Source organism: Hemicordylus capensis, chromosome 2 (assembly GCF_027244095.1).
Source record: "Hemicordylus capensis ecotype Gifberg chromosome 2, rHemCap1.1.pri, whole genome shotgun sequence".
NCBI classification, from domain to species: domain Eukaryota; kingdom Metazoa; phylum Chordata; class Lepidosauria; order Squamata; family Cordylidae; genus Hemicordylus; species Hemicordylus capensis.
Genome location: NC_069658.1, coordinates 187,359,090 through 187,385,906, shown reverse-complemented (window position 1 = coordinate 187,385,906; position 26,817 = coordinate 187,359,090). Strand labels below are relative to the sequence as shown.

At 44.1% G+C, this 26,817-nt stretch overlaps 1 protein-coding gene across 5 annotated transcripts; it reads right to left on the bottom strand.

Moving 5' to 3' along the window:
• Positions 1–7,341: 7,341 nt before the first annotated feature.
• FTSJ1 (FtsJ RNA 2'-O-methyltransferase 1) lies at positions 7,342–26,812 on the bottom strand. Of its 5 annotated transcripts, none has more exons than XM_053291280.1 (11): positions 26,673–26,812; positions 22,236–22,376; positions 21,340–21,409; positions 21,132–21,234; positions 20,901–20,979; positions 20,719–20,771; positions 19,173–19,226; positions 18,321–18,423; positions 17,000–17,083; positions 12,422–12,525; positions 7,342–11,551 (listed from the first exon to the last, which is right to left on the bottom strand). In XM_053291280.1, the coding sequence occupies exons 2-11, from the start codon at positions 22,354–22,356 to the stop codon at positions 11,315–11,317; spliced, it is 1,008 nt and encodes a 335-aa protein (XP_053147255.1). In that variant the 5' UTR covers positions 22,357–22,376; positions 26,673–26,812; the 3' UTR covers positions 7,342–11,314. The 5 variants fall into 5 exon arrangements, with proteins under 5 accessions (XP_053147255.1, XP_053147256.1, XP_053147257.1 ...); XM_053291281.1 differs by having other exon boundaries at positions 26,546–26,676; XM_053291282.1 differs by lacking the exon at positions 26,673–26,812 and adding an exon at positions 26,409–26,516.
• Positions 26,813–26,817: the final 5 nt, after the last annotated feature.

Below are 26,817 nucleotides of genomic sequence, written 5' to 3'. Positions count from 1 at the left end.
GCTGGCTGGGGATAGTTCGAAAAACTGCCTAAGGTGTTCTTTGCAGTAATCAAACTTAGTTTTCTTTGTTTCTCCATATCTAGCACTCTTTGCTTGACCATCTTTTTAGCAACATCAGGTGTTAATGATTACAGATATTGCCATGAGAACAATGGGACAAGAAAGGGACAAGGCCCAAGGGGCGGGCATGGAGTTTAAGCCAAAAGTTAATCAGATATAATCATGCCTGGGCTTCAACTCTAATCACTCCAGATTCAAGGCATAAGGCAGCATTGGAAACACATTTAGGAGGATGAAAAATAGCCCGTAGGAAGCCCGCCTGAACAGCTTCCAATATAGAAAAGTTACCTGTAGGGAAGATTTGAATCCCGTATAATATTTGGGCTAATATTTTGGCCTGGAGCACCTTGAGGGCAAACAGAATATAATATAACTGCAGTTGCACTCCTTTGGGAGTTTGCTGCCACATACTCATAATGCAGTTTCCACAACCCTCTAGAGTGAAAAACAATACCTAAATATTTATAAGTTTTAACCTATTGAACCCTGATGCCATTTATTACCCATTTATGATTTTTCAGTCTCGTGCCAAATACCATGAGTTTAGACTTTGGGTTATTAATGAAAAGAGATTCATTCTCACAAAATTGCATGAGTATTCTCAAAGCTCTTCGCATGCCGACGAGTGTTGTAGATAATATAACCGCATCATCGGCATAGAGCAGTATAGAAGTAGGTCTACCTGCTCGCTTTGGTTGATAAACATCAAGTCTATCCAGGAGGGGAATTAAAAAAATTAATACAGAAGTTGAAAAGAAAGGGGGCTAAAATACAACCTTGTTTAACCCCCCTCTGTGTGGAAACTGGATCAGATTAATGGCCAATAGTATCGCACTTAAGAGTAGGCGAGGGTCTATTGAAGTTTTGGCCAGTTTACTCCATAAACAAGATCTATGAATTGAGTCAAAGGCAGCTTGGAAGTTGATAAATGCCACATATAAAGAGGCATTGTTACTGGTATATTTTTCCGTGGGGTGACGCAAAACCAAGGCCTGGTGCAGTGTGAAACGACCAGGTCGAAAGCCGGCCTATTCCTCTCTAAGAACATTATTCTGCTCCGCCCACTCAATAAGCTTTTGACATAGATGTCTTGCATACATTTTACTTATTGTACTTAACAAACTTATTGGACAATAATTCGCAGGATTGGAGTGCTGACCACTTTTGAATATTGGAACAATAACGGCCGTATTCCATTCTTCTGGAATTTGCACAGCCTGATCTATATATGTAAAAAGACTGGCTAAGACCGGTGCCCACCAATCAATCTCTGCCGTTAATAACTCCCCTGGTATCAAATCCAAACCGGGTGCTTCACCCGGTTTTAACTGAGTTATCAGACTAGTAGTTTCTTGAACCGTAACCGGCAGCCAGAGGGGAAGGATATCCAGATGGTATAACCGGGGGAAGGCCTGCTGTAATGCCACGATCAAATATCTGCAGGAATATCTCCCCCCGCCCCCCCCCCCCGTTGTAAGGCGGACCCCTTAGAGCTAGCTGACACTATTCTCCAGAAAATTCTGGAGTCCTTCATTTTAGAGGCAGCGTATAACTGGTCCCAGTCTTCCTTCCTTGCATCTTCCTTCTTTTGTCTTATTAGCATTTTATAATTTTTCTTCAGCTCTAAAAATTTTTGGGTTTTATTTGCCTCTGGGTTAGCCCTATATAAATTGAAACTCTTAACCAGGGCTTTTTTTTGCCAAAATACAGTCCTGATCATACCATATGTTTGATCACATTATGGCTGCAAGGAGAGTTTTCTCTGTTTGCTTGTTAGGTCTTTATACCACCTCACCCAGATGGCTCTAGGCAATTCACAAATATAAAAATTGGGGGGCGGGGGGGTACAAATTATTATTATTATTATTATTATTATTAATTCAATTTCTATACCACCCTTCCAAAAATGGCTCAGGGCAGTTTACACAGAGAAATAATAAATAAATAAGATGGATCCCTGTCCCCAAAGGGCTCACAATCTTAAAAGAAACCTAAGATAGACACCAGCAACAGTCACTGGAGGTACTGTGCTGGGTGTGGATAGGGCCAGTTACTCTCCCCCTGGTAAATAAAGAGAATCACCACATTAAAAGGTGCCTCTTTGCCAAGTTAGCAGGGGTCAAATAACTCATTAAAACAAAATTAAAACCAGTTAAAAATAATTTCAGCACTCACTTAAGGCCAGGCTAAAAATAGATGTTTTTAGGACTCTCTTGTTGGGATTTACTGAATAAGCATTATTCCTGCTCTTGTCTAGGGGCATGCTTGTCTGTATATGTTTGTATCTATGCTAGGGTTTGGGGGTGGAGACTAAGTTCCTCCCTCTTTCTAGCTTCTTACTGGCTGTCCTGAATTCAAACTAAGAGGTTCTCCTTCTCACTGCATTGGAGACTGTTAGTCTGTTTATTGTTTTCTTAGCCTATGTTTCAGTTGGTAAAAAATATCAAACTCTTGTTTCTCAGTTAAAGTTGCTTCCTTACAATTACTTATAGAAGATAAGTAATTTCTCTGCAACACTTTAAAAAGCTGGTGAAACTCTTACACCTCTAATCTCCATAGGGAGCACATTCCAGACCCTCGGAGCAGCTACAGAGAAGGCCTGATCCCAAGTCACTGTCAGGTGAGCCACTCCTGATGACCTTAAAGTGTGGTGGGGATCATACTGAAGAAGGCGCTCTCCCAGGTATTCCAGTCCTAAACTGTTTAGGGCTTTAAAGGTAATTACCAGCACATAGAACAAATCAATCCAGACTTTTCACTCAAGGCACAAATGACCAGGCTCAAACTATCATTCTTAGCACACATTATGCGAAGATCCAGCTCCCTTGAGAAGTCCATAATGCTGGGGAAAGTTGAAGGAAAGAGAAGAAGAGGAAAGAGAAGAAGAAAGTTGAAGGAAAGAGAAGAAGAGAAGAAGAGAAGAACAGCAGCAAGGTGGATGGACTACGACAGCAATGAATGCACCACTGAGAGAGATTAAAGGCCAAGTTGAAGACAGATCATCCTGGAGAGAATCCATCTATGTGGTCGCTAAGAGTTGGCACCAACTTGACGACACTTAATCAATCAATCAACCAGCACATTGTATTTTGTCCAGAAACATATTGGCAGCCTGTGGAACTATTTTAAAACAGGCACAATTTTAATGTGTTTTTATCTATCATTATTTTTATCTGTTTTTATGAATTTTAAATGTTTTATATTTTATATTATGTTTTAATCTGTACACCGCCTAGAGATTGCTGCTATTTTAGGCAGTATAGAAATTCAATAGAATAAATAAACAATATGGTCTCTCCGAGAAACCCCAGAGACCAATCTGGCTGTTGCATTGTGAACTAACAGAAGTTTCTGAACAACATACAAAGGCAGCCCCATATAGAACACATTGCAGTAGTAAAGTTGAGAAGTTACCAGTGAGTGCACCACAGTTTTGTGATTATTATCTTCAAGGAAGGGACACAGCTGTTGCATCAACCAACGTTGATAGAAAGTGCTCCTGGCCATAGCCTCCACCTGCAACAGCAGGGTGAGGCCTGGGTCCAGAAGCACTCCCAAGCTACTTACCTGTTCCTTTAGCAGGAGTGTAATCCCATCCAGAACAGGAAGTTCTATCACATCCATCAAATTATGACCCTTCACCACAGAGGCGTATCTAGGGAAAACAGCGCCTAGGGCAAGCACTGAAATTGCACCCCTGTCCAAACATCTGACACCCATCTTTCAGATAACTTTACCATAATATCAGCTGAAAAATACAAGTCAAGCTCATTAATCTTTTAATATTTCAAAAACTGTTTAGCAGTGGATGTAGCCAGACCAAAAAATGCTGGAAAACTACAAATTTCAGTATGTTGGGACTCATGAAATACTCAAATACTATGTGGAGGTATACTTAGAAAACTAAACAGAAGTGCCTGTCTAATTCTCTACTATGCATTGTAGCATCACTATTACATAAGTTTTAAAAATCAATGGAGCATTTGACTTTTCCCAGATACTCTGAAAATAATTAAAGGATATGCAGAGTAAACTGTGTCACTGCTTGGAATATATTCTAGTCTTTCAGAAAGACAGTTAAAATGAGAAAGAGAGCAAGAAACTCCCAGTGGGCCTTAATACTAAGGATTTCACACTGATTCAAAGACAAACTCACCATTCAGCTCAGTATTCACAAGCTCTGATTCTCTGTACATAGTGCCAAACTGAATAAGTGTACAGTGACTTATATTAATTTAAAAAAATTACATGTAGCCCCTTTGGGGGGCTTCCTAAAGTCCGTGGGGGGGGTCTGCAAAGGTTACTCCGCCCCCCCGCCAGCCTCTTAATTCACTGCCGAATGCCTTCCCGGGCTAATTTTCGGGCCTGTTCAGGCCTGCAAAGATCAGCGTGGTGGCCATTTTGGAGGCCGCCACGCATGCTCAAATGGCCTCTGTGAGGCCTGGTATGGCCTAGGGCCTCACAGAGGCCATTTGAGCATGTGTGGTGGCTATTTTGTTTTTGGTGGCCATTTAATTTTTAAAAAATTTTTTAGAAAAGGGCACCTCCCTTCAAATGGTGCCCAGGGCACGTGCCCTGCCTGCCACACCCTAGATATGCCCCTGCTTCACCATTAGTACCTCTGTCTTGTTTGGATTCAGCTTCAATTTATTATCCCTCATCCATCCCATTACTGCCTGAAGGGGAGCTATTCCATTTTCCAATGTTGATGTCATGGAAAAATAGTTTTGGGTATCATCAGGATATTGATATGCTGCTCCAAATCCCCTGAGGAGCTCACCCAGTGGTTTCATGTAGATGTTAAAAAGCATCAGGGATAGGATGGAGCCCTGAGGGACACCATACAATAGCTCTCGTTTCATAGAGCAACTATCCCCGAGTGACACCATCTGAAATCTGCCTAAGAGATAGGAACAGAACCACTGCAAAGCAGAACCCCCTATTCCCAAATCCCCCAGATGATTCAGAAGGATGTCACAGATATATCCAAAAGAGTATAAGCATGCATATGTATTCAGTACTTGGTTTGGGCCCCTTTTGCAGCAATTACTGCCTCAGTGCGGCGTGGCATGGATGCTATCAGCCTGTGGCACTGATGAGGTGTTATGGAAGACCAGGATGCTTCATTAGCGGCCTTCAACTCTTCTGCATTGTTTGGTCTCATGTCTCTCATCCTTCTCTTGGCAATGCCCCATAGATTCTCTATGGGGTCAGGTCAGGCGAGTTTGCTGGCCAATCAAGCACAGTACACTGTATACTTTTCAGAGGTCCAATATTGTTCTATTCTACAATCCTTGTCTTCTTGGTTCCATGTAATATTCTAATTTTCTGGGATTGTGGATTTGGGGTTTTCATGAGCTGTACGCCATGATCATCACAATTATAACAAATTAAGGCTTGACTTATCTCGCTTTGCATGTAATGCGTCTGTCTCATATATCAGTTTCACCTTTTAATTTGCATTACTGAAATTAATGGACTTTTGCACGATATTCTAATTTTCCGAGTTTCACCTGTAGTCTCCCTTTCATATGTAACCAGGGTGGACCCTGCTTAGCTAAGGGGACAAGTCATGCTTGCTACCACAAGACCAGCTCTCTTCCCTGGTTAGAAAAGGGAGGCGGATATATCTTCAAAAGATGTGTATTTCAGGTATAATTTCCAAAGCCAAGCTATCTTGTCTTCTTTCTGCAGGCTTCTTACAAAAGGTGGTCAAAAGTTCTGTGCTGATCCTAAAAAGCCCTGGGTGAAACGGGCAATGTCAACATTTCCAGAAGAAAAAAGTTGAAGAACTAGAGAGCAACATCTGGATGGCCTAAAGGAAGACACTGGAGAGGATCTCCGGTTTCCAGCTCTTCACATCTGCTTCTCCAGATTGTATCAGCTTTTCACTGCTAAAAGGCAAACATTTCCTCTGCAAATAGGGCCTTGAAAAGAGTTTAACTGTTATAGCTTCCCACTCCCCTTTCTGAAATCTCTGGGAGTTGTGGGAGTTGAGCAGCCCTGCTAGAACAGGGCTGCTCAACTTTGGCCCTCCTGCAGATGACCTACAACTCCCATACCTACTGGCTACTCTAGCTTGGGATTATGGAAGTTGTCATCCAAAAACAGCTGGGGGGGCCTCAAGTTGAGCAGGCCTGTGCTAGAAAGATCTTGCCCCTTAGACAACTCCAGTTCCAAGAATCCCTTGACTTGGAATCATGATTCTTAAGGAGGGTTGATTTAAAATCTGTAGTGTAGACATAGCTATGGTAGGCCAGAGAAAATCGTGGACGGGTGAGACTTTGGATGCAAGCACTGTGGGTTTTCAGAATGTTAGCGTTTCATAAAATGCACAAGCAACAGTCCATATGTTCAAGTGCCCAGAATAACTGACAAGTGGCTTTTGAGTATTTCTTGCTGTCCTGTATCCAAAATGTTGCTGCCTTCACTAGGGAACCTGCTTGCCTTTCCTAGCTTGCACTGCTTTCCTGCTCCATCAGCCCTGCTGGCATCATCCTGGCTGTTCTTGGCCTAGAAAGAGCCTGCACAAAGAAAACTCCCAAAGTGGTGAGAACCTGCATGGTTTGTCCTTCCTCTGGCGCTTAGGCTGATGATGTCCTGGAGCAAGGCCTTTGCCACTGATGAGCTGATGCTTCGGGAACTCTCTCCTGAGGGATGCCTGCCAAACTCAGCCAAGATATTTTGTGGTCAGATTTATGGGGTGGGTTGACTGACAACTCTTGTGTCTACTGCATTTCTTGATGTATTTTTAAATGTGTAGTTTTCATCCATGTCTGATGGGATTTTAAAACTTTGAAGAAGAAAGTTGGAATATGATTTTGAAGAATATAAATAAAAGGGACAGATGTGAGATGCCTTCTGCTCTTCACTCCTGGCATATTGAAAATTTCTGCCAATTAAGGTTGTAGTCCTCTGCTGCACACTTACCTGGGAGGAGGTGCACTCATGAGAGCTGTGGCTTAAATGCAATAAAACAAGATTGGGCTGGGGGCGGGGAACATTATGCGAAAAATGGTGAAATTCTTTGCAATCTGCTTCTCTTAATAGCTCTAAATGCAGAAAATCAAGGATTGTGGTGTTGAGTTCTAGAGGTCATGGTGTATTCTGGTTCCCTTTGAAAGCAGCCAAATGTATTGAATCAGCAAGAGAGCGAGAGCTTATTCCCCTACCATTTATTCAAAGCCATAATCCATGTCTCCAAACCAGGAGTAAATTTATCCTTCCTATATTGTCTAAGAATCCTTTTGGCAATTCCCCATGCTAAAAAAAAATCCATAATTCTCGAGACAAAGAAATTCTATATTTGGGGGGGTTATAACCCAAAAGAACACAATCTTCTTGTACAACCAAATAATGTTGTACAGTCATATTAACAGTCCTATGAATTGGACAGGCCCAACCATACACATAAGTGTCCCCACCTCTAAACTACATCTCCAGCATTTGGGAGTCTGCAGCCAACCTTCCCTAAACATTCTCTGTGCTGGTGTGCAGTAAGTACAAAAGAAAAGCTTCTGCTGCATAACCTCATTCTCAGGGCTAAAGAAGCACATTACACTACCTTCAGGGCCATCACCTTTGAATTAAAAGGACAGGGCACTCAAGTTCACTATTCAAAAGTGCTCAGCTATAATTAATATTGGTCTTATTCATCTCTTTAAATTCAAATTCATCTCTCAAACTATCAAAAGATTTAAAAACAAAGCCAGACATAATAAGTTGATCCAACATGTTAAGACGATAGGAAGCCAAACGGCACCAAAAAAACCAAGATTAATGAGAAATCTTTAAACTTAGATTTCCCCACAGCATAAGCTCTTTGTGCATATAAGGGTGCAAAAACTGCCTATGCCCCAAACTCTCCATATATATGTTGCAACACTAAACACTGCTAAAGATACAGGTTGAGAAACAATGAACCTAATACCTGCCAAGATCTCAATGAGGCCAAAGTTGTTGTCAAAGTGAGACTGAAATCTGAGAGTATCACCATTCCATTCCAGTGCCTGGAGGAGGTAATGGGCTGGATGAAGGATAACAAACTGAAGTTGAATCCAAGTATGATACTGAATGGGGTGGGTGGGTGAGACATGGGACAGATGTGCCTGTTCTCGATGGGGTTACACCACCCTGAAAGATCAGGTACATAGCATGGGAGTGCTCCTGGATCCAAAACTCTCTCTGGTTTCTCAGGCTGAGGCAGCGGCCAGGAATGCTTATCAGCTTAAAACAGTAGTGCATATGCTGGTGACTTCCAGGACTGACTACAGTAATGCATTCTATGTGGGGCTGTCTTTGTATATAATTTGGAAACTACAACTGGTACAGAATGCAGCAGCCAGGCTGGTCTCTGGGACAACATGAAGGGACCATATAACACCGATTCTGAAAGAACTGCACTGGCTTCTGATCTTTCCGGGCAAGCTGGTTATTACCTATAAAGCCCTGAATGGCCTAGGTCCAGGGTATTTAAGAGATTGCCGTCTTTGTCATGAACTCTGCTGCCTATTAAGATCATCTGAGGAAGTCTGGTTAGGGTTGCCACTGGCTTGCCAGGAGGTAACTTGGGGCTGGGACTTCTCTGTGGCTGCCCCAGGGCTTTGGAAAGCACTCCCTACCAAAACAAAGAGCTTCTCCATCTCTGATTGCTTTTTAAAAGACCCTTAAGATACACCTGTTTTTTCAGGCTTTTAATTAAAATTAATTTCACACTGTTTGTTTTTATCTTGTGAAATTATTTTAATTGTTTAATTCTGTGAATTATTTTTATTCTGTGAAAGTGCTTATTTATTTGTTTGTTTGTTTGTTTGTTTGTTAAATTTATATACCGCCTTTCATTAAAACAATCCCAAGGTGGTTTACAGCAAAATTTAAAAACAAGATAGTAAAAAAGACACAATTAAAATATTGAACTAAAAATATAAAACAAATCTGATTTTAAAAGCATAAAAGCAATGCAGAGTACAAAGAAGCAGCAGCAGAGACAATCAAATAAAAACCTGGGTAAAAAGCCACGATTTAACATGCTTTCTAAAAGCTGTGATGGAGACCGAGGAGCGAATAGCCACCGGGAGAGCATTCCAGAGTCTGGAGTTTATTTTTAGATTGTAATCTGGTTTATGTACATTGCCTAGAGATGTATATATCAGGCAGTATATAAACATGACAAAGAAATAAATAAAAAGTTATTGTCATTAGTTTGGTGCAGCCCACCAAGTACCACTAGATGGAACAGATGGTGGGACAATAAGATATTGTTGATGGAGCAATGTATTATTATGCAGTTTATGTAAATCTTGATGTTGTATTTGGTCTCCAACTGAAATAAAGACTACTCCTACTAACTTCTGTGCCATATAAGCTGTAAAGACTTTGTACAGTCTGGTATATGATGGCTTTAGAAATGAGACTCCATGCGCCCACACTTTGCCTTGGTCTTTCAGTTGGACATTGGGCTGGAGAGGGATGCATTCAGGCAGACATTTAAAAGGTGCCATTTCCCTAATAACTTCCTAGAGATGCCCCTGATGAATTTCTGCTTGCTGCATCTCTGATCAAGGCAAAGTGTAGGTGTATGGAGCCTCATTCTCAAGCCATCATCATATATACCAGACTGTACAAAGTCTTTAAAGCTTATATGTGAGTTCCTCTGCCTCCTGTATCAGATAACCAGACCCTGCCTCCCCCAAGATGTGCTGGGACGGCTTAACCCCTTCGCTATTTCCAGAGCCACAAAACCTCTCCAGAGCTTGGCTGTTGGTTGGTGCCCCCTCCCTTCCCTGTCAGGAGCGATCCTGTGGATTATGGGGTAGAAGGCAGCAGAACTCCGAGCAAACTCCCGAGTGATGATGGCGGGGAAGCCGCACATAGCTCACATCTGATTCCCTCCTTTCTTGGGTGGGATGGAGGAAAGAGTTGAAGCCAGGTCAGGCGGTGTTCTGGGGGCCCACGGAGGAGAGATCTGCCTCGCTCAGGCGGTGGCCCATTCAGACCAGACAAAGAGATCTTTTTTACCTGAGCCAGGGCTGGAGGAGTGAGGAGGCAGAGATCCCAGCCCCTCTCCAGGCCAGGGAGCCATCAGGGCCCATTTCCTCAGCAGCCGTTTGCATTCTGCTGCTCACTGCACCTTTGGACTCTCTCCAGCAAGGAGGAGGAGGAGGAGGGCGGTGGCACCTGTGGGGGCCAGAGAAGGGGAAGGACTTGACAATGGATCTCAGGTGCTGGAGCCCCGGGCAGATCCGGCTGGAGCAGGAGAGGTGAGAAAGACGCCTTGACAGACAGGCGACTTCATTTTAATTGGCCTCTCTGCTCAGTTCCAATCCAGTTCTTTCCAGAGCTGCTCTCGACTACCTGCCTAACTGGCCGAGCTGTAATTAAAACGCGGGGGGAGGGGAGACCCGTCAGAAGTGCGAGGGTAACTAACTCCGAATGGGGCCATCATGTGTGTGGTGTTCAGGGGTGGAGTCTCCAGGAGCCCCAAAGGTTGCAGAATCTAGAGAAGTCTCTCCTCTCCAGAAGCAGGAGTAGGGGTGGAGAGCTGGTCTTATGGTAGCAAGCATCGCTTGTCCCCTTAGCTACAGGGTCCATCCACCTGGTTGCCTATGAATAGGAGACCACATGTGTGAGCACTGCAAGATATTCCCCTCAGGGGATGGAGCCACTTTGGGAAGTGCAGAAGGTTTCAAGTTTGTTCCCTGGCATCTCTAAGATAGAGCTGAGAGAGACTCCTGCAACCTGGAGAAGCCGCTGCCAGTCTGTGAAAACAATACTGAGCTAGATAGACCAATGATCTGACTCAGGATATGGCAGCTTCCTCTGTTCCTATGGTGCGGAAGTTAAGAAGGGCACCTTAACTTGCCATTTCTGTTATTTTCAGAGAATGAGTGAAAATGTAAAACATCTTAAACCAAAGGTTTTTGGATTGCTGAATATATAAAACGACCTTCTTTCACCTGCCCTCACAGCCATCCCATGAGGCAGGTTAGGTCCTTAACCCAAAGTGATCCCTAGACAGTGGATTACAAATCTGATGCTCAGGGCTCCCCATCAGCAATACTACACTAAAGAAAACTGTGATCAAGTAACAAGACTTTACTAAAAACAATGTTATATTTGGGTCTTTTTCCAGGCTTTTAAAGCGATGAACTAGAGACTCCTATAAACTACCCAGGAAGTATTAAACGAAAAGTCTTTCAAGCCAGAAGGGGACAAGATGCATATACACCTCTCCCCTTTGGGCTTTGTGATTATATCACGTGGATGTGGATAGTTCCTCCATAGAGCCTATGACCTCAGCCACTAGAGGACAGTGCAGTGCCTCCTGCTCCTCCTGCTGTGGAGGATCACAGGGTATGGCTTGCTGTTGGGGTTGAGGTGTCGGCTCCTTGGTGAGAAGGTTGTGTTTCTTTAGGAAGCAGGCCTCTTCATAGGGAGGGCGGATGGGAGGCTGAGTCGGAGGCACGTAGGTATATTTCTTCTCAGGATCCAGCTGCCCAAATGAAGAGGAGAGAGACTGAAATTAGCCCAGCAACCTCCCTGATCTATAAACCCTCTCTCCCCAATTGTCAGGATCCCGTTTGCCAATCTCCCCGCTCCATGCTAAGGTGCCACCTGCTCCATCCTCTCCCCCAGTCTCCATGCAGCCTGTTTCACCTGCTGCCAGGTTCTCTTCCCAATGACTGGAATGCAACAGGGGTCCCAAACCAAGGGGTCTAGGAATAGGCACCTTGTCTGGCTGCCGGCTTGCCTCCAGACCAGTCTTCCCTCTAATTGTGATCATCAGTGAGTGGAAACAGTTCTGTTCTGGGTGGCAGTTTCAAGGCCGTGTGCGCACTTAATGATCTCTCTCACACAGAAATGTATGTTAACACTGCGCCACGCACAGGGGCATATCTAGGGAAAACAGCGCCTAGGGCAAGCACTGAAATTGCGCCCCTGTCCAAACATCTGACACCCATCTTTCAGGTCACTTTACCATAATATCAGCTGAAAAATACAACTCCAGACACTTTCAGGAGAAACAGGTTGCAAGCCACACACACATGAATACACACATACAACCACACATGTGGTACACAGGCGCTGACTGGCCCACAGGGCATATTCCCAGTGCGCCCCACGCACAAGGCGCCCCTGTGCCCCAACTCCCATCCTTAATTCCCCATTCTGCTCAAAACCAGGCACCCTCCCCACATACATTCCACCACCCTCTCAGTGCAGTGGTGTGAGGCGATGGGGAAAGGCAGCGGAGTGGGGGGGGAGCAGCAGTGGCAGTTTTAGGAAGCTGCACGGAGGGCTTGGGGAATGTGTGTGCGCGCACCTTTGAGGGAAGGGCCCCCAGGTCCTCAGCCAGCCTTACCTGTAGGGGATACGTCCGGTCAGAATCATAAGCACTCAGATCTCCACAAGCCAGGAAGGGGACAATGACCCTATTGGGACCCTCCAGCTGGTTGAAATCCACATCTGTATTGGGAAACAAGTGCCGATTGCAAAGAGAGAACCCTCCCAGTCTCTGGAGCAGGCAGCTTGCCATTCCTGCCACAAAGACTCCCTTGCCTCCTCCCCACCCCCCACAGTACCACTATTTCTCCCACAATTCTTGTATTTTACTAAATACCCTCAGGTTTGTCCTCACCATCCCACTCCCCAGTTGAGAAAGACCCTTATAACCACACCTTTGTTTGTTTTTTCTCTCTGGGAAGAAGAAACTCTCCAGCCTAAAGACTTGTAAGGAAACCTACTCAGGACTGTGGTCTCTTCACCTCCTGTGGCCATGTTGCTTCAGAAGGAGCAGTTCCAAAACTCAGTACTGAAAGCAATGTGGCACAGGCCAACCTGGTTCCAGCACTGCTCCCAACAGGATATCCAAGAGCCTTGTGGCACCTTAGTCTAGCAAATTTATTGTAGCATAAGCTTTCATGGACTACAGCTCACCTCATCAGATGCATAAACTTAAATGCTCAGTGGGTGGGTGGGTGTGCGTGCATGTACATACAAAAAATTTGAAAAACAGCATACACAAATTCAAAGGCCTTGTCTTTGAGATAAGCTCAAAAGGAATGCAAAATCATATTGTGATTCTGTATGATATCTACCTCTGCTGATCTATGCCCGTAACAAATAAAATTAAATTGAACTGAATCTCTGTCACGGCCCAGTCTCAACCAGCCCCATGATTTTGAGCTTTTATTTTTTTATTTTCACACTCATATCTGCTCTTCCTACGAGGAGCTCAGCAGTGTACATGGTTATTTTTATCCTCACAACAACTCTGTGAGGTAGGTCAGGCTGAGAGATAAATGACTGGCCCAGAGTCACCCAGTGAGTTTCATGGTTGAATGGGGATTCAAACTTGGGTCGTCCTGGTCCTAGTCCAACACTCTAACCACCAAGCAGACTTTTATATTTTCTCTGGCTGCGTCTACTGAAACAGCCTTTCAAACCTCTGTTGCATTCAAAGTTAGGTAGTCTGGATAGAAGCTACGGATTTTTAAATTCAAAATGAGAAATGTTACTTAAAAACAGTACAATTCAAAACAGTAGATTTTTGTGTGTGAAAACTTAGTACAAAGAAAACAGCATCCATAGAAGCATAAAGGAACAAATAAAGAGAGAAAAGCATCCAATCTAACCTATACCTAATATTGTGCCTTAACCCAGAGTCCTTACTAGGAGTGGTGTGTGTGTGTGTGTGTGTGTGTGTGTGTCTGAATCAAGACTTGCTTTTTCCCTTCCTCAGCCATGGGCCTTGCTCACTCTCTCCAGTACTGCTGGGTTCAATTCCAATCTGTTCCTTCAGCAGCTTTGAGAGTGATTCAAGAGTCTTCAGCTTAACTCTCCCAGTGATTTCTCAGCTCTATTTTTATTTCTCTCTCTTCTTAACAGCATTTTTTTCTCCTGGTTCTCCAAGACTTCAACTGCCCAAATCCATCCCTTTTTATACATGTAACTCCACCTATTTTTGATGGTATCAAGCTCCTGACACGTGTGTGCACATGTGCGCATGTGTATGTATTTGCTTACTGAGGATTTAATGTCATTGAAGTGGATCGTAATCCACAAAAGCTCATGTATAATAAATGTGTTATCTTTTGTGTGCCACAAGACTGTTGTTTTTGCAGCTTCAGAGTAACACAGATGCCCCTCTATCAACATCATGATGACAATAATAATAATGACATATTTATCATTTGGCAAATAGGCGCCAAACAAAAGCTAACACAATATAGCCCTACCGAGAGGCTCATCACCTACAATTACATTAAAAAGATGGCAGAAAAAGAGAAAATAAAGACCAGAAATAAGATGAGGAGAAAGCCAAATAAATAAAAAATCTGCTAAGAGAAACAGATGAGGGAATCTACGGTTTAAGCAAGGAAAAAAACCCAGGTGATTGTAAAGACCCAGAATGAAAATAGTGGAAGCAGATGATGTAGAAAAATAAACTTAGCATTATATACCATTCAAGTATTCAAAGTACTTTTTTAAAAAAAGCACACTATCTTGCTAATCCTTACAACCACCTTGTAAGGCAGAGTAATATTATTATCCCCATATTGCAGATGGGTATGTTGAGTAGGGAGGACTGGACTACGAGATAAAGGTTGGGCTAAGGCCACTCAGCAAGTTCATGTCCAGAGCAAGATTTGAGCCAGGGGCTTCTTGTTTATATGCTTAGCTCTCGATGCCAGATTCAGAAGCACTGTACAGGAGAACCTTGTTACTCGCAAGGGTTCTGTTCCTTGCTCACTACCGCGAGTAATGGAACTGCAAATTACGAGCCATTAGGTCTATGGGGAGAGGAGGGTTAGGTTCCATGGTGGAGGCAAAAAAATTTAAAGCCCCCAAATGGGCCAAAACTTACTGCGGTGTGCTCCGCAGGTCTCCAATGTGCCCAGGAATGCCCCCCAAAGGACAGAATGCCACCCAAACCGTGAAAAAAGTCCATTCTCCCCACTGAAATGAGCCACAGCTCCTCTTGTCTCTTCCAGGCTTCCTTGAGACAAAATGGCAGCCGGAGATGACCTCCATGGTCACTTCTGGCCCTCTAGGAACCGCGGATACGTGGGTATCAGTGTTCCTCTAAGGCGTGCATATGTGCGCACACTCACACGGTTTTTGATGTGAGCTTAGTTAATTTAAGATCCCACTCAGGTTTAATCAGGAAGATCCCACTCTGAATGCAAGTGCACACAGACTGTCTTGATACTTCCATCCAGAACACAACTCATTCTGCACACAGGTGGAAAAAATTAGAGAAAACACTGGTGGGTATCCACAGATACGGGACTGTATCCGCAGATACTGGAAACAGGTGTCAATAAAATAGTGGTTCCACGAACAACAAGGTTCTCCTGTAATGTACACTAGAGTTACACATCTCATACTTTAGCCTTGACTTGTGGCACAGATGCCAAAAAGACTGGCCACTACTGATGAAGGGGCTCACAAAGAATTTCCAGCACCTGCAGAAAACTAATATTTCCTAGCATTCTTTGGGGAGAAGTCATGACTTTCCAGTCCCATTCCCACAGGTTTTAATGTGTATTGTAGATGTGCCCATACACTTCTGTAAAGAAGAAGCTTGGAAATTCTAGTGCTGAGTTAATGAAAAACTGAGGTATGTGTCTAAGAAGTTGCATGCACACTCAGGGAACAATCTGTCTCTGTCACAGCTGCAGACAGTTAGATCATTGTCCTCCTACACACAAAAAAGGTGTCTAGCAATCCAACAATGGGCCCATTGTGCCATCAGGATGTGACTACTCAACTACATCACCTATGCAGCATTCTAAGGAGACCACATCCTGTGTGTGAGCATCAAAGAGAGCTATCTTTTAATGCTAGTTATCGTCTGCATTAAATTTAGGCCTCAGAGGCCTAAAATCTAAAATCTAAAGCTATCTAAAAATAGAAATAAAAATAAAAAGCTATCTAAAGTTATCTTCTAAAATCTTTAGAAGTCAGAGAAGCAGTGCTGAAGTACTTGGCTAAAGGCAAAGAGACCAACTCTGAAAAAGCATGTGGTCAGAGAAGCTAACTTCTTCTGCCTTTAAGTTTTAGGTCCTGGATTTTACACTATAAAAGTAACTGGTGTTTGTGCAATTGAGATAATGATAGGTTCACTCGGGATTTCTATGTTATCTGAGATGCTAGTAATTATACAAGGGAAGTTTTCCTAAATAAATATCTTCCTTAAGATCTAGAACTGGTCAGTGAAGTATTTAAGGAGCCAGTGAGTTAATCCCTGTACCTCAAACTTCACGGTTAGTTATGTAGGTGCCAAGAGTTTCCTAAACTCACCTCCAAGTTGTGAGGACAGAATTCGTTAGAAACAATGGAGAACTGCGATGATTAGCTTATGCAGGCTAGCCTAGGATGCTTCCTATCCCTTAATACTCCATTCCCTGTAGTACCAAACCTGTCTGGCTATTCAAGGTAGTGAACCCAAGGATCCTTGGTAAAGCCCTGGATCTTTACTTAAGCATTTATATTTTAAGGGATGCTATTTTCCTTATTGGTGCTGTTTCTGTGTTGCACTTTTACTGTTTTATTGGTTTCTTTTAATACACTGTGAACCAGTGACATTAAAATCACTACACAAGATTGGTTTCTAATGTCAAGCAAGCAAGCAAGCAAGCAAGCAAGCAATTGCAAAGTTCCAGCTCAGGGATCTCAAAGAGAGAGAGACACAGAGAGACAGCCTAAGCGTGGAATCCTAAGTCACTGCTTGTCTTTTAGTGCCAGAAGATCACTCCTAAAGTCCCATCACTCTTAATCCCTTGCAAGATGTCTTGCAGCCCACCTCCCCACTGGCCTGACTCTTTCTTCTGCCTTCTTTCCACTGATCCCAAATCCTCCACCTTCCTCCCTTCTGCCCGGCTCCAAAATGGACAGCAGTATCCTCAGAGGCATCCTCTCTCCCAAGGCTCCTTACCATAACAGTGATCCAGCAGGGGATTGGACATGTTTGGCACATAGCCTTCAGGGGGACTATAGTTTTGGCAGACAGCAAAGGCTTCTGGGAGAACAAAAAAAAGGGGGGGTTTTATCATTTTTGAGGCTACTGTTCTGATAATAACACACACATCCTCAGTCCCCCCCAATAAGTCCTGACACACTGGCAGCATGCTGTGACAAATCAATCTTAATCACAATCTTAAAAAGATGAAGATGATGACACCACCACAAAGGAAACACCAGCCATGGCTACTGGGAGGGATGCTATGCTGGGCTGAACTGGAGCAGTTGCTCTCCCCCTGCTAAACAGAAGGGAATCACCACTTGAAAGGGGCCTCTTTGACCAGTTAGCAGGGGTTAAATCAAAGTGGAAATTTTAAGGAATCTAGCAGGCTTGCACAAAGCCCTTCACTCCCAGGCTAATTTTATTTAACTCAAATGGATTTAAATCATGATTTAAATCACTTAACAAAAGGACTCAATTTTAATGATTTAAATCATTAGTCAGGAAGATTCTCTTTAATCATCATTTTCTAATAAAAGTACATTCTTGTTATCTAATATAACCTTAATATTCAGAGAAAGATGTAGGTTTCATTTTTAGAAGGCAGGCACACACTTCTCATAATGAGGTTTCATTCAGAGCCATTTGGATGGGGCAGTATATACATGTAATAAATAAACAATAAACCAGGCTTTAGATTGCTTTGTTGCACTGTTTGCATTACACACACACACCTGTCTTACCCACAGGTACAGGAACTGCATTACAATATTCCCAAATGGGGTCTCTTTTACAGCCTGCTGCCATGATAGGCATTTCCCTTCTACAACAGAGGATACAATCCAAAAAGGTTTCTGCAGGACTGCATGAATATGTTCTGTTCACATTTGTTTCCACTTTCTATTCCCTCCCCTATCCCTTCTATTTATTTCCAGAGTCGTTGTCCTTGCTCAGATCTATCCCCACAAATCCTCTATTCATTTATTGACCTTCTTTGTCTTTGCACTTTGGGGGGGGGAGGGGCAAGGGCTTGACCGTGTGTGCATGTGTTGCATGTACACCACCTGCAGAATAGGACTGATCAGGTCTGCTATCTCTCATCCTCACATACTGCTGTTAACATGTTCACAGAATATAATTAGAAGTTATGATTAATTTTAATGATGATATCTTTGACCTAAGTGAGTTTTTAAATGGTTTTTAGAAAATAAAATCCAATTTAAATTTTTTTAAAAATCCTTTTATTTATTTTTTAAAATTATCGATTTTTACCAATCCTGCTCCATTCACTCACCAATGCTGGAGTTGCGACTACTTCGGGGTTTAGCACATGTCACATCAGGGAAGAAAATCCGTAACTGGGAATAGAGAAGGGTAACATCCTTCCCTCGGAATATCTGAGGTGGGAAAGCACAGTGCCATTGTAACAACAGGGTTAGCTACATTCTTGAGTCATCACCCAGGGTCCCAGACAGGGGCACAGAGGTAGAGGATCCTCCACCAAAGGAGCCAAAAGGAGGTTGGCCAAGACTGATTGGGGGCACTGAGCCCAGCTGCATCAGATGCTGAGAGGGAACAATCTAGGAGAAACTCGCCATTCAGCCCTGCACCCAGGCTCAATGACAGCAGCCGTGAGCCACAGTTTCTGCCTCTGACCAACAACTCAGTTTCTGCCTCTGGGGTTTGAACAACCCACCTACCCCCACAGGATTCAACAAAAGGCACGTTAGGAAATTTTCCAGCACCGCTGAAGATGTCTTCAGCTAAGAACTCTGGATAGAGCTAGATTTGGTGCAAAGAACTGATGCGATCCATAATGCTTCTCACACCTTTGTGTGAGTTGCCTTGTTGCTGTCCTAGGTGTTGAGGAACCTGCTGCCTCTTGGCTCACTGTTGACCCCAGTAAACCCCTTAGAGTCCAGCTGGATGTCTGTGAACTTGTAGCTCTTACCCTGAACAGGACATGTCCACTCAATTCCCATCCCACTTGCTGCAGTACCTTACATTCTAATGACCAATGTGATGTGGTACCAGAACCAATATGGGAAAGCCACTCGCTTTAGCGAGCTAGAGGTCCACAATGGCACGGACTTGGAATGGGCACTGCTGTACCCATGAACTCCTCTCTGGTTGCTGCAGTGCTCACCTTTGCTACAAAAGTCCCTCCCTTCTTTAGAACATGTGTAGTGATGTTCAGGGCCTGGAAGAAAGGGAAGACAAATCAACGCTTGGGAATGCAGAAGCACATGGATCAAGATCAAGCTTGTTTAGCACTGAGATGCAGCAGGTATTACTATGGCAGAGTAGATGGGGAACATATCCATATTTGAATAAGAAGAGAAATTGCCTGCTACAGCCAAGCTTTTTTAAGTCACACGGAACAAGGACTCACTACCTGAAAGGGAGACAGAATGGAATTGTCCAGTGTGCCCTAGATCGCTAAGGGTTGTACACATATTTCCACATCACCTATAAGCACTCTTCAACCACCCTGACGCTGAGTACTAAATCTACGTCTTGAATATACCATTTCAATCTGTAGAGCAGGACTGTTCAGTCTGTCGGTGAAGACTCTTGTGAGTGAATGTTTCACCAGACCACACACATACACCCCACTAACCTCACACATAGAAAACTAGCATGAGGGAGAAGATTAGGCGAGAACCCTCGTTCCTTTAGTTTTCTATGTGAGAAGAATTTTCTGGAATGGACAAACATTCAATCATGTTAGACCACCCAGCAGTCTGAAGTGGTTCATCCCAGAGAGAGGTTGGTTCTCACAGTAAGTGCCAAGCCTCAGACAAACATCACTTTCCTGGTTGGTTGGGGGAAAGCAAGGTCTGGCCTTCAGATACATTTTGGCTTGCCTGGTGGAACCAGCTGCTGAGCACTTGGCATTCTGCCTTAGCACCTCCTGGTTCAAAATCCTCTTAGACCCCTTCCCACTGCAGACAGGCTGGTATACATATCCTTTAGGCACAAATATAAATGTTCCGCACCAAGAAAAACTCAATTCTGGGACCTGTATATACCATGTACGTGTACTTGGTTATTTTGCAGAACTTCATTCAATATTTTTTGAGCAAAGGGCAGGGAGCCACAGAGCTAAGCAGGACACTAAAGCCAGCCACTTGTGTACATGTGTACAAACACACACACTTCCAACTCCTGCTCTTGAGCTTCTGAGATTGTACGTATGAGGCAATCTAACGAACGTAGGCTCAAATCGCGCAGTTGATTTCTGGATTTCATCGTGAAAACTGACAACATGATTTGAGCATATGCCCATTAGATAATATGTTTGGGCACCAACTGGATATTAGAGTATTTAAATAGCTGTAGTAGCAGTAGTAAGAGATACTCCTGTGCACAGCCAGCGGTGCTGATGGTGGGGCAAGTGGGTATGGAGGTAAGGCACAGTCCCAATCCTGCTCCTCACCACGTTCAGAGAGTGGTCACCAAAAGTACTGTAGGCACAAGCCCACACCTGCCAATTTATCTTCTCAGCCTTCCACAAGCCCCATTCTTTTCACTGAGCCTTGCATTGAAATGAAGAAAGAAGAGGAAGAGGCCCCAGCAGATTGTGCCTTGAACGAACAACCTGTGAAACAACCTTGGGGATAGCTCCCATAGCACCTCTTGTGGTTGAATTTAGCTATTACACACAGGTAAGAAAGCCAAGGGATACTCACAGCAAGCAAAAGCTGAGCCTGAATGTACTCATCTATGTCATGGAGTCCCGTCACTGCAAGAGTTCAAGAAAAATATCAGATATTCTGAGGGAAGGCAGCTTCCCTCCATCCCTGCAAAGCTGATGTTGACCAGTCGAGGTCCCCAGTCCCAAATAAGACTGGAGTTATCATTCCCCACCTACCATCCGGGGCTCCATCGCATACCACCAGGTCAGCCGGCTGCCCCTCGAAATGGCGAAAAATCTCCTCGGCTGTAGAGACCTGGAAAAGAGAATTGGGTGTGCAACTGTGCCTAGGCAAAAGGGCTGATGACTGAGTGGGCCTCTTATTCTGTGCTGGAGTAGGGTGAAGGCAGAACTCGGGGTTGGTTGAGCCCCATGGCTTAACTCTAGGCTTGGCTGGGTACCACACACCTTGGTGATGTCCCCTTGGATTTGAACGACACCTGGAAGTGGAGCCATGGCTTGCAGATCTACGGCCACTATTTTGACATCTGCGTGCTTGGCGTCATCTCCCCTGGGGAGGAAAGGAAACAGGGAAAGCAATGAGGATGAAGTTCCCTTTGTGCTCTAGCGGGTTCTAACGCCTCCCATCCTCCCATGAATCAAGTGGTTCACTTACTTGAGTTTTCGGCTCAAAACCTGACTCCAGCTGCCAGGAGCTGCACAGAGGTCCACAGCCCTAGAGACACCTGGCAAGAATGAAAAAAGCTGAGTGATCAGGCAGTGCCATTACAAGAGAACTTAAAAGAAAAGCACTGGAACTAGAAGCCCTGGGCTCTCTTCTTGACTGAAAGGCAGTCGATTTTTAGCGATTTATCAAAAGTGAGGGCTTCAGCTTTCCTGAAAAAGTCACATGGGGAAGTCTTGCCTCTGCATCCTGAATACCTATAGAATCTCAATGGTGCTCGGACACTGTCTATCCTTCGAGTGTGTGTATGCTCAGAAGCAACATCCCTTCTGACCAGCCTGCTAGCTGAGGAGCAACAATTCTGGCAAACACCTGATATGTGAATCCAAGAACTGAAACAGAAGAGATCAGCCTGGTAAGTAGGCTGGTTCTATTATAGTTCACGAAATAGGATCAACGGCATCTGGAAAGGTTACTTAAGGGCTGGAAGGGTGTCCTGATTTAGCAGGAGACCCTAAAGCAAAAACATTAATATTTCATAGGTTCTGGTGATGAGCCCAGGCACTAAAGAGCCAGTGTGGTGTACTGGTTAGAGTGCTGGACTAGGACCGGGGAGACCCAAGTTCAAATCCTCATTCAGCCATGATACTAGCTGGGTGACTCTGGGCCAGTCACTTCTCTCTCAGCCTAACTTACTTCACAGGGTTGTTGTGAGGAGAAACTCAAGTATGTAGTACACCGCTCTGGGCTCCTTGGAGGAAGAGCGGGATATAAAATGTAAAAATAAAAAAATCCAGGCTTGAGGGTTAAGCCATAGTTCAGACTCATTAGCAGAGGAAGTAAATAGGTTTGCACAATGTAATTTGAAAGTGCATTTCCTGACGCACCTTGAAAGAGGTGATATTCCTCATCCAGCTGCAAAAGTTTGAATGCACTACGGGCTCGCCATCCTTCTTCTTTGGCCAGACGGTAATAAATGTCACGCTTGTCCTTGGAGGAACGTCCCATCTCCACTTACAGAACAGGTGCTGAAAGTGACAGAAAACACGTTCCTTATGAGGCTAGACTACAGCATCTAGGGCACTTTACTTTGGAAAAGAGGTGACTAAGGGGAGACATGATTCAGGTGTATAAAATTATGCATGGACTGGAGAAAGTGGACAAAGAGAAATTTTTCTCCCTCTCTCACAATACTAGAACCAAGGGTCATCCCATGAAACTGAGAGTCAGGAAATTTAGGACCAACAAAAAGAAGTACTTTTTCACACAGCACACAATTAATCTATGGAATTCTTTGCCATGGGATGTGGTGATGGCCACAAGCTTGGATGGCTTTAAAAGGGGCTCAGACAAATTCATGGCGGACAGGTCTATCAATGGCTACTGGTCTGGTGGCTGTGGTCCACCTCCAGCTTCAGAGGCACGATGCCTCTGAATACCAGTTGCAGGGGAGCAACAGCAGGAGAGAGGGCATGCTGGCCTAGATAGGCTTTGGGCCTGATCCAGCAGGGCTGTTCTTATGTTATGTTCTTATATGTTTACTTACTTACTATATTGCTACACCACTTTCCTGTCAATGTGCTCCAGATGATTTACAATTTAAAATCTGATAAGCACAACAGAAAAAGGATGAGGAGGGAAGAGGAAAATAAGCAAATTCACATACCAATTCTTACATAATGTTACACAACTGCTAGAACAGCCACTGATGGAGACAGTTCTGGGTGGAGTCAAAGAGGGCAGGTGGTCCTACACAGGCAATGGGGTGCTAACTGCTGCCTGAGCAAAGAGGGACCTTTTAAAGTGGCAATGCTCTGATACTGAGCAGAGGGAGAGTGTTTGGCCATATTCAGCCCCAGCACAGCATTCCTCTAGTAGCTGTTGCTGGTGCCCACCTAATGTTTATTTTTAGATGGTGAGCCCTTTTGAGACAGGGAACCATATTTATTTTTCTGTGTAAACCATTTTGAGAACTTTTGACGGAAAGCGGTATATCAATATTCGTGGTTGTAATCGAGTAAGCTTTGCTGCATATAGCCAGGTGAAATGGCTTTAAAATAAAACTTTAAATGAAACATTCTCAATTATACCACTTCAGACTGCATAGGAGGGCTCACACAACTGAATGCTCAACCAGACAATAAATCATCCTCTGCTACAGAAATGGGGCATATCAGGGAGACAGGTTCTATTACCTGCTTTGACATTTCATTTTCAAAAAAAAATATTCATTCATTCATTCATTCATTCATTCATTCAATAAATAAGCCCTTCCTAAAGTGGCTCAGGGCAGTTTACATTAAAATAAACACACATACAATAAAACCATTAAAAAAAAAACCATTTAAGCCAGATTAAAACTAAAACTAGGTATCATTAAAAGCCAGGCTAGAACGATGGGTCTTTAAGGCTCTCCTGAAGGCCTCCAAGGAAGACAATCCTCTTATATCCACAGGGAATGTGTTCCACAACCCAGGGGTGACAACTGAGGCCTGATCCCAGGTCGCCAGCAGGTAAACTGGTGGCACCCAAAGATGGACCCCTCCTGATGATCTTAATGAGTGGTGGGGATCTTTCAGAGAAAGACACTCTCTCAGGTAACTCAGACCTAAGCCATTCAGGTTTTAAAGGTAATAACCTGCACTTTATCAGCAGCCAGTGTAGCTGTTTAAGAACAAGTATAATGTTGTCTCTCCAGGATACCCCAGAGACCAATCTGGCTGACGCATTCTGAACTAACTGAAGTTTCCGAACTACGTACAAAGGCAGCCCTACATAGAGCGCATTGCAGTAGTCCAACCTGGAGGTTACCAGCTGGTGTGCCATTGTTTTCAGGTCATTCTCCTCAAGGAATGGGTGGAGTTGTCAAATCAATCATAGCTGGTAAAAAGCACCCCTGGCCAAGCATCAACCTGAGGCGTCAGGGCGAGACCTGGGTTTAAGAGCCAGGATATCAACCTCCCAAGCTATCAACCTGTTCTTTCAACCTCTTCTTGAAAAGAGAGTTCTATCCCTTCCTGCTTATTATGACCCCCAACGATGAGCACCTCCATCTTGCTTGAATTCAGCTTCAGTTTATTATCCCTTATCCAGCCCATTACTGCCTGTAGGCAGGCATTTAAGGGGCTATTTTTAATTTAATTTTATTTTATTTTAACATTTATATTCTGCACTTCCTCCAAGGAGCCCAGATGGTACATGGTTATTTTTATCCTCACAACAACCCTGTGAGGTAGGTTAGGCTGAGAGACATGACTGGCCCAGAGTCACCCAGTGAGTTTCATGGCTGAATGGGGATTTGAACTCAGGTCTCCCAGTTCTGGTCCAACACTCTAACTAATACCATTTCCTGATATTGATGACAAGGAGAAGTAGATCTGGGTGTCATCAGCAGTTTCATGTAGATGCTAAAAAACATTGGTGACAGAATAGAGCCCTGAGGGACTCCATATAGCAGCTCCCATTTTGAAAAGCAGCTGTCACAAAGTACCATCATCTGAAATCTACCCAAGACATAGGAGTGGAATCACTGTAAAACAGTGCCTCCTATCCCCAAATCCCTCAGGCAATCCAGAAGGATACCATGGTCAATGGTACAGAAAGCCACTGAGATCCAAAAGCAGCAGCAGGGTCATATTCTTTCTGTCAATTCCCTGGCGAAGGTCATCTATCAGGCCGACCAAGGCCATCTCAACCCCATAGCCCACCCTAAAGCCAGTCTGAAAATGGGTCTAGATAATTGGTTTGTTTGGAGCTGGACAGCCACCCCTCTCGGTCATCTTACCCAACCACGGGAGGTTGGAGACTGGCCTATAATTATCCATCGCCAGGGGATCCAGAGTGGGCTTCTTAAGAAGGGATCTAATCACTGCCTCCTTCAAACAAGGTGACATCCTGCCCTCCCTCAGTAAGGTATTAATGATATGATATTAACTAGGCCAGCTTCAAAAAGCTCCCTGCAAGATGAAATCAGCCATGCTGGGCAAGGATCCAAAGAAGAGGTGGTAGGCCATACTGCTCCAAGCAGCTTGTCCACATCCTCAGGAATCACAAACTGAAACTGATTCAAGAGTGGATGGAACCCAGAGCAAATCCTCCCCAGCTGATCTCACTGAGGCATGGAGAAGGTGCTTTCTAAAATACACTGGATCCAAACTATTTAGGGTTTTATAGGATAACCAACATCTTGAATATATGCTGAGAAATGCATTCTGCACATTTTCAGATGCATGCTACTCTTCATTCTCTCCACATTCCAGAACTGTTTGTTAGTAGTACTATGCCTAGAGTTGTGAGGAGCACAACTCCACCTTCTTTCACATACTTCACCCTGCATGTTCCATATTTAATAAGGCCTAATCCTCACAGAAGCAGATAAGATAATCAACTTGGTTTTCAAGATTACCACTACCGGTGGGGACTTCGACGATAATGCTTTTCTATTTCTATTAAAAACAAAAAAGTTGGATGCAGGGATATTTCATCACGTGAGTCCCTGTCTTTGATCAGATGTGTTGCACTCCTGTTTCTAAGAATTAAGCCTGCAAGAAAACGCTGGTCTAAGGCCATCAATAGCAATATAGCAATAGCACTTACATTTATATACCGCTCTATAGCCAGAGCTCTCTAAGCGGTTTACAATGATTTAGCATATTGCCCCCAACATTCTGGGTACTCATTTTACTGACCTCGGAAGGATGGAAGGCTGAGTCAACCTTGAGCCCCTGGTCAGGATCGAACTTGTAACCTTCTGGTTACAGGGCGGCAGTTTTACCACTGCGCCACCAGGGGCTCCACCAGGGGCTCCAATGAAGCTGGGTTCATGCTAACGCTACCCAGAACAAAAGCTCTATGTCTATAGCAGCTGCACAGCAGGCAGAAATCAACAGGTGAAACATTTCCGAGTATGGAGCTGCGGTGATGGAAGAAAGCTTCACCTCTTGAACATTTGCCAATCATACAATTGGTAAAAGCACATTCTCCGTCCCACCACAAAAGCAACCCCTAATCTGTGGACACCCTGCGGAACTCAGCAAAAGCCTCGCGCAGCAAGACACCACCTTAGAAAACCACTACACTTCGCGGCTGGACAAGGCGCATGCGCAATTGCCTCTACATCCTGAACAGGAGTTTTGCCGTAAGCGCCCACCACATCTTGCTTATACTCCACTCCGTTGAAAATAAGCCTCACACCTACCGGGACCAAATCGCGCGATGCAATTGGCTCTTTCTTGTTTCCAGATACCTGGGAGGCGAAAGTAATAGCAATCTGTTCTCCCCGAGAATCGACACGACGCATGCGCACTTCAGAAACCAGCACGTACCACTATCAGTGCGCTTGCGCGTAATACCAGCGTCGTCGTCCCCCAATACTTGAAGGGAGGTGTCGTTTTTGGGTCTCATTGCCTGGGTAACGCTTTACTTCTCCGCATTGCATTGTGGGAGTCGTAGTCATCTCGTCTTCTTTCA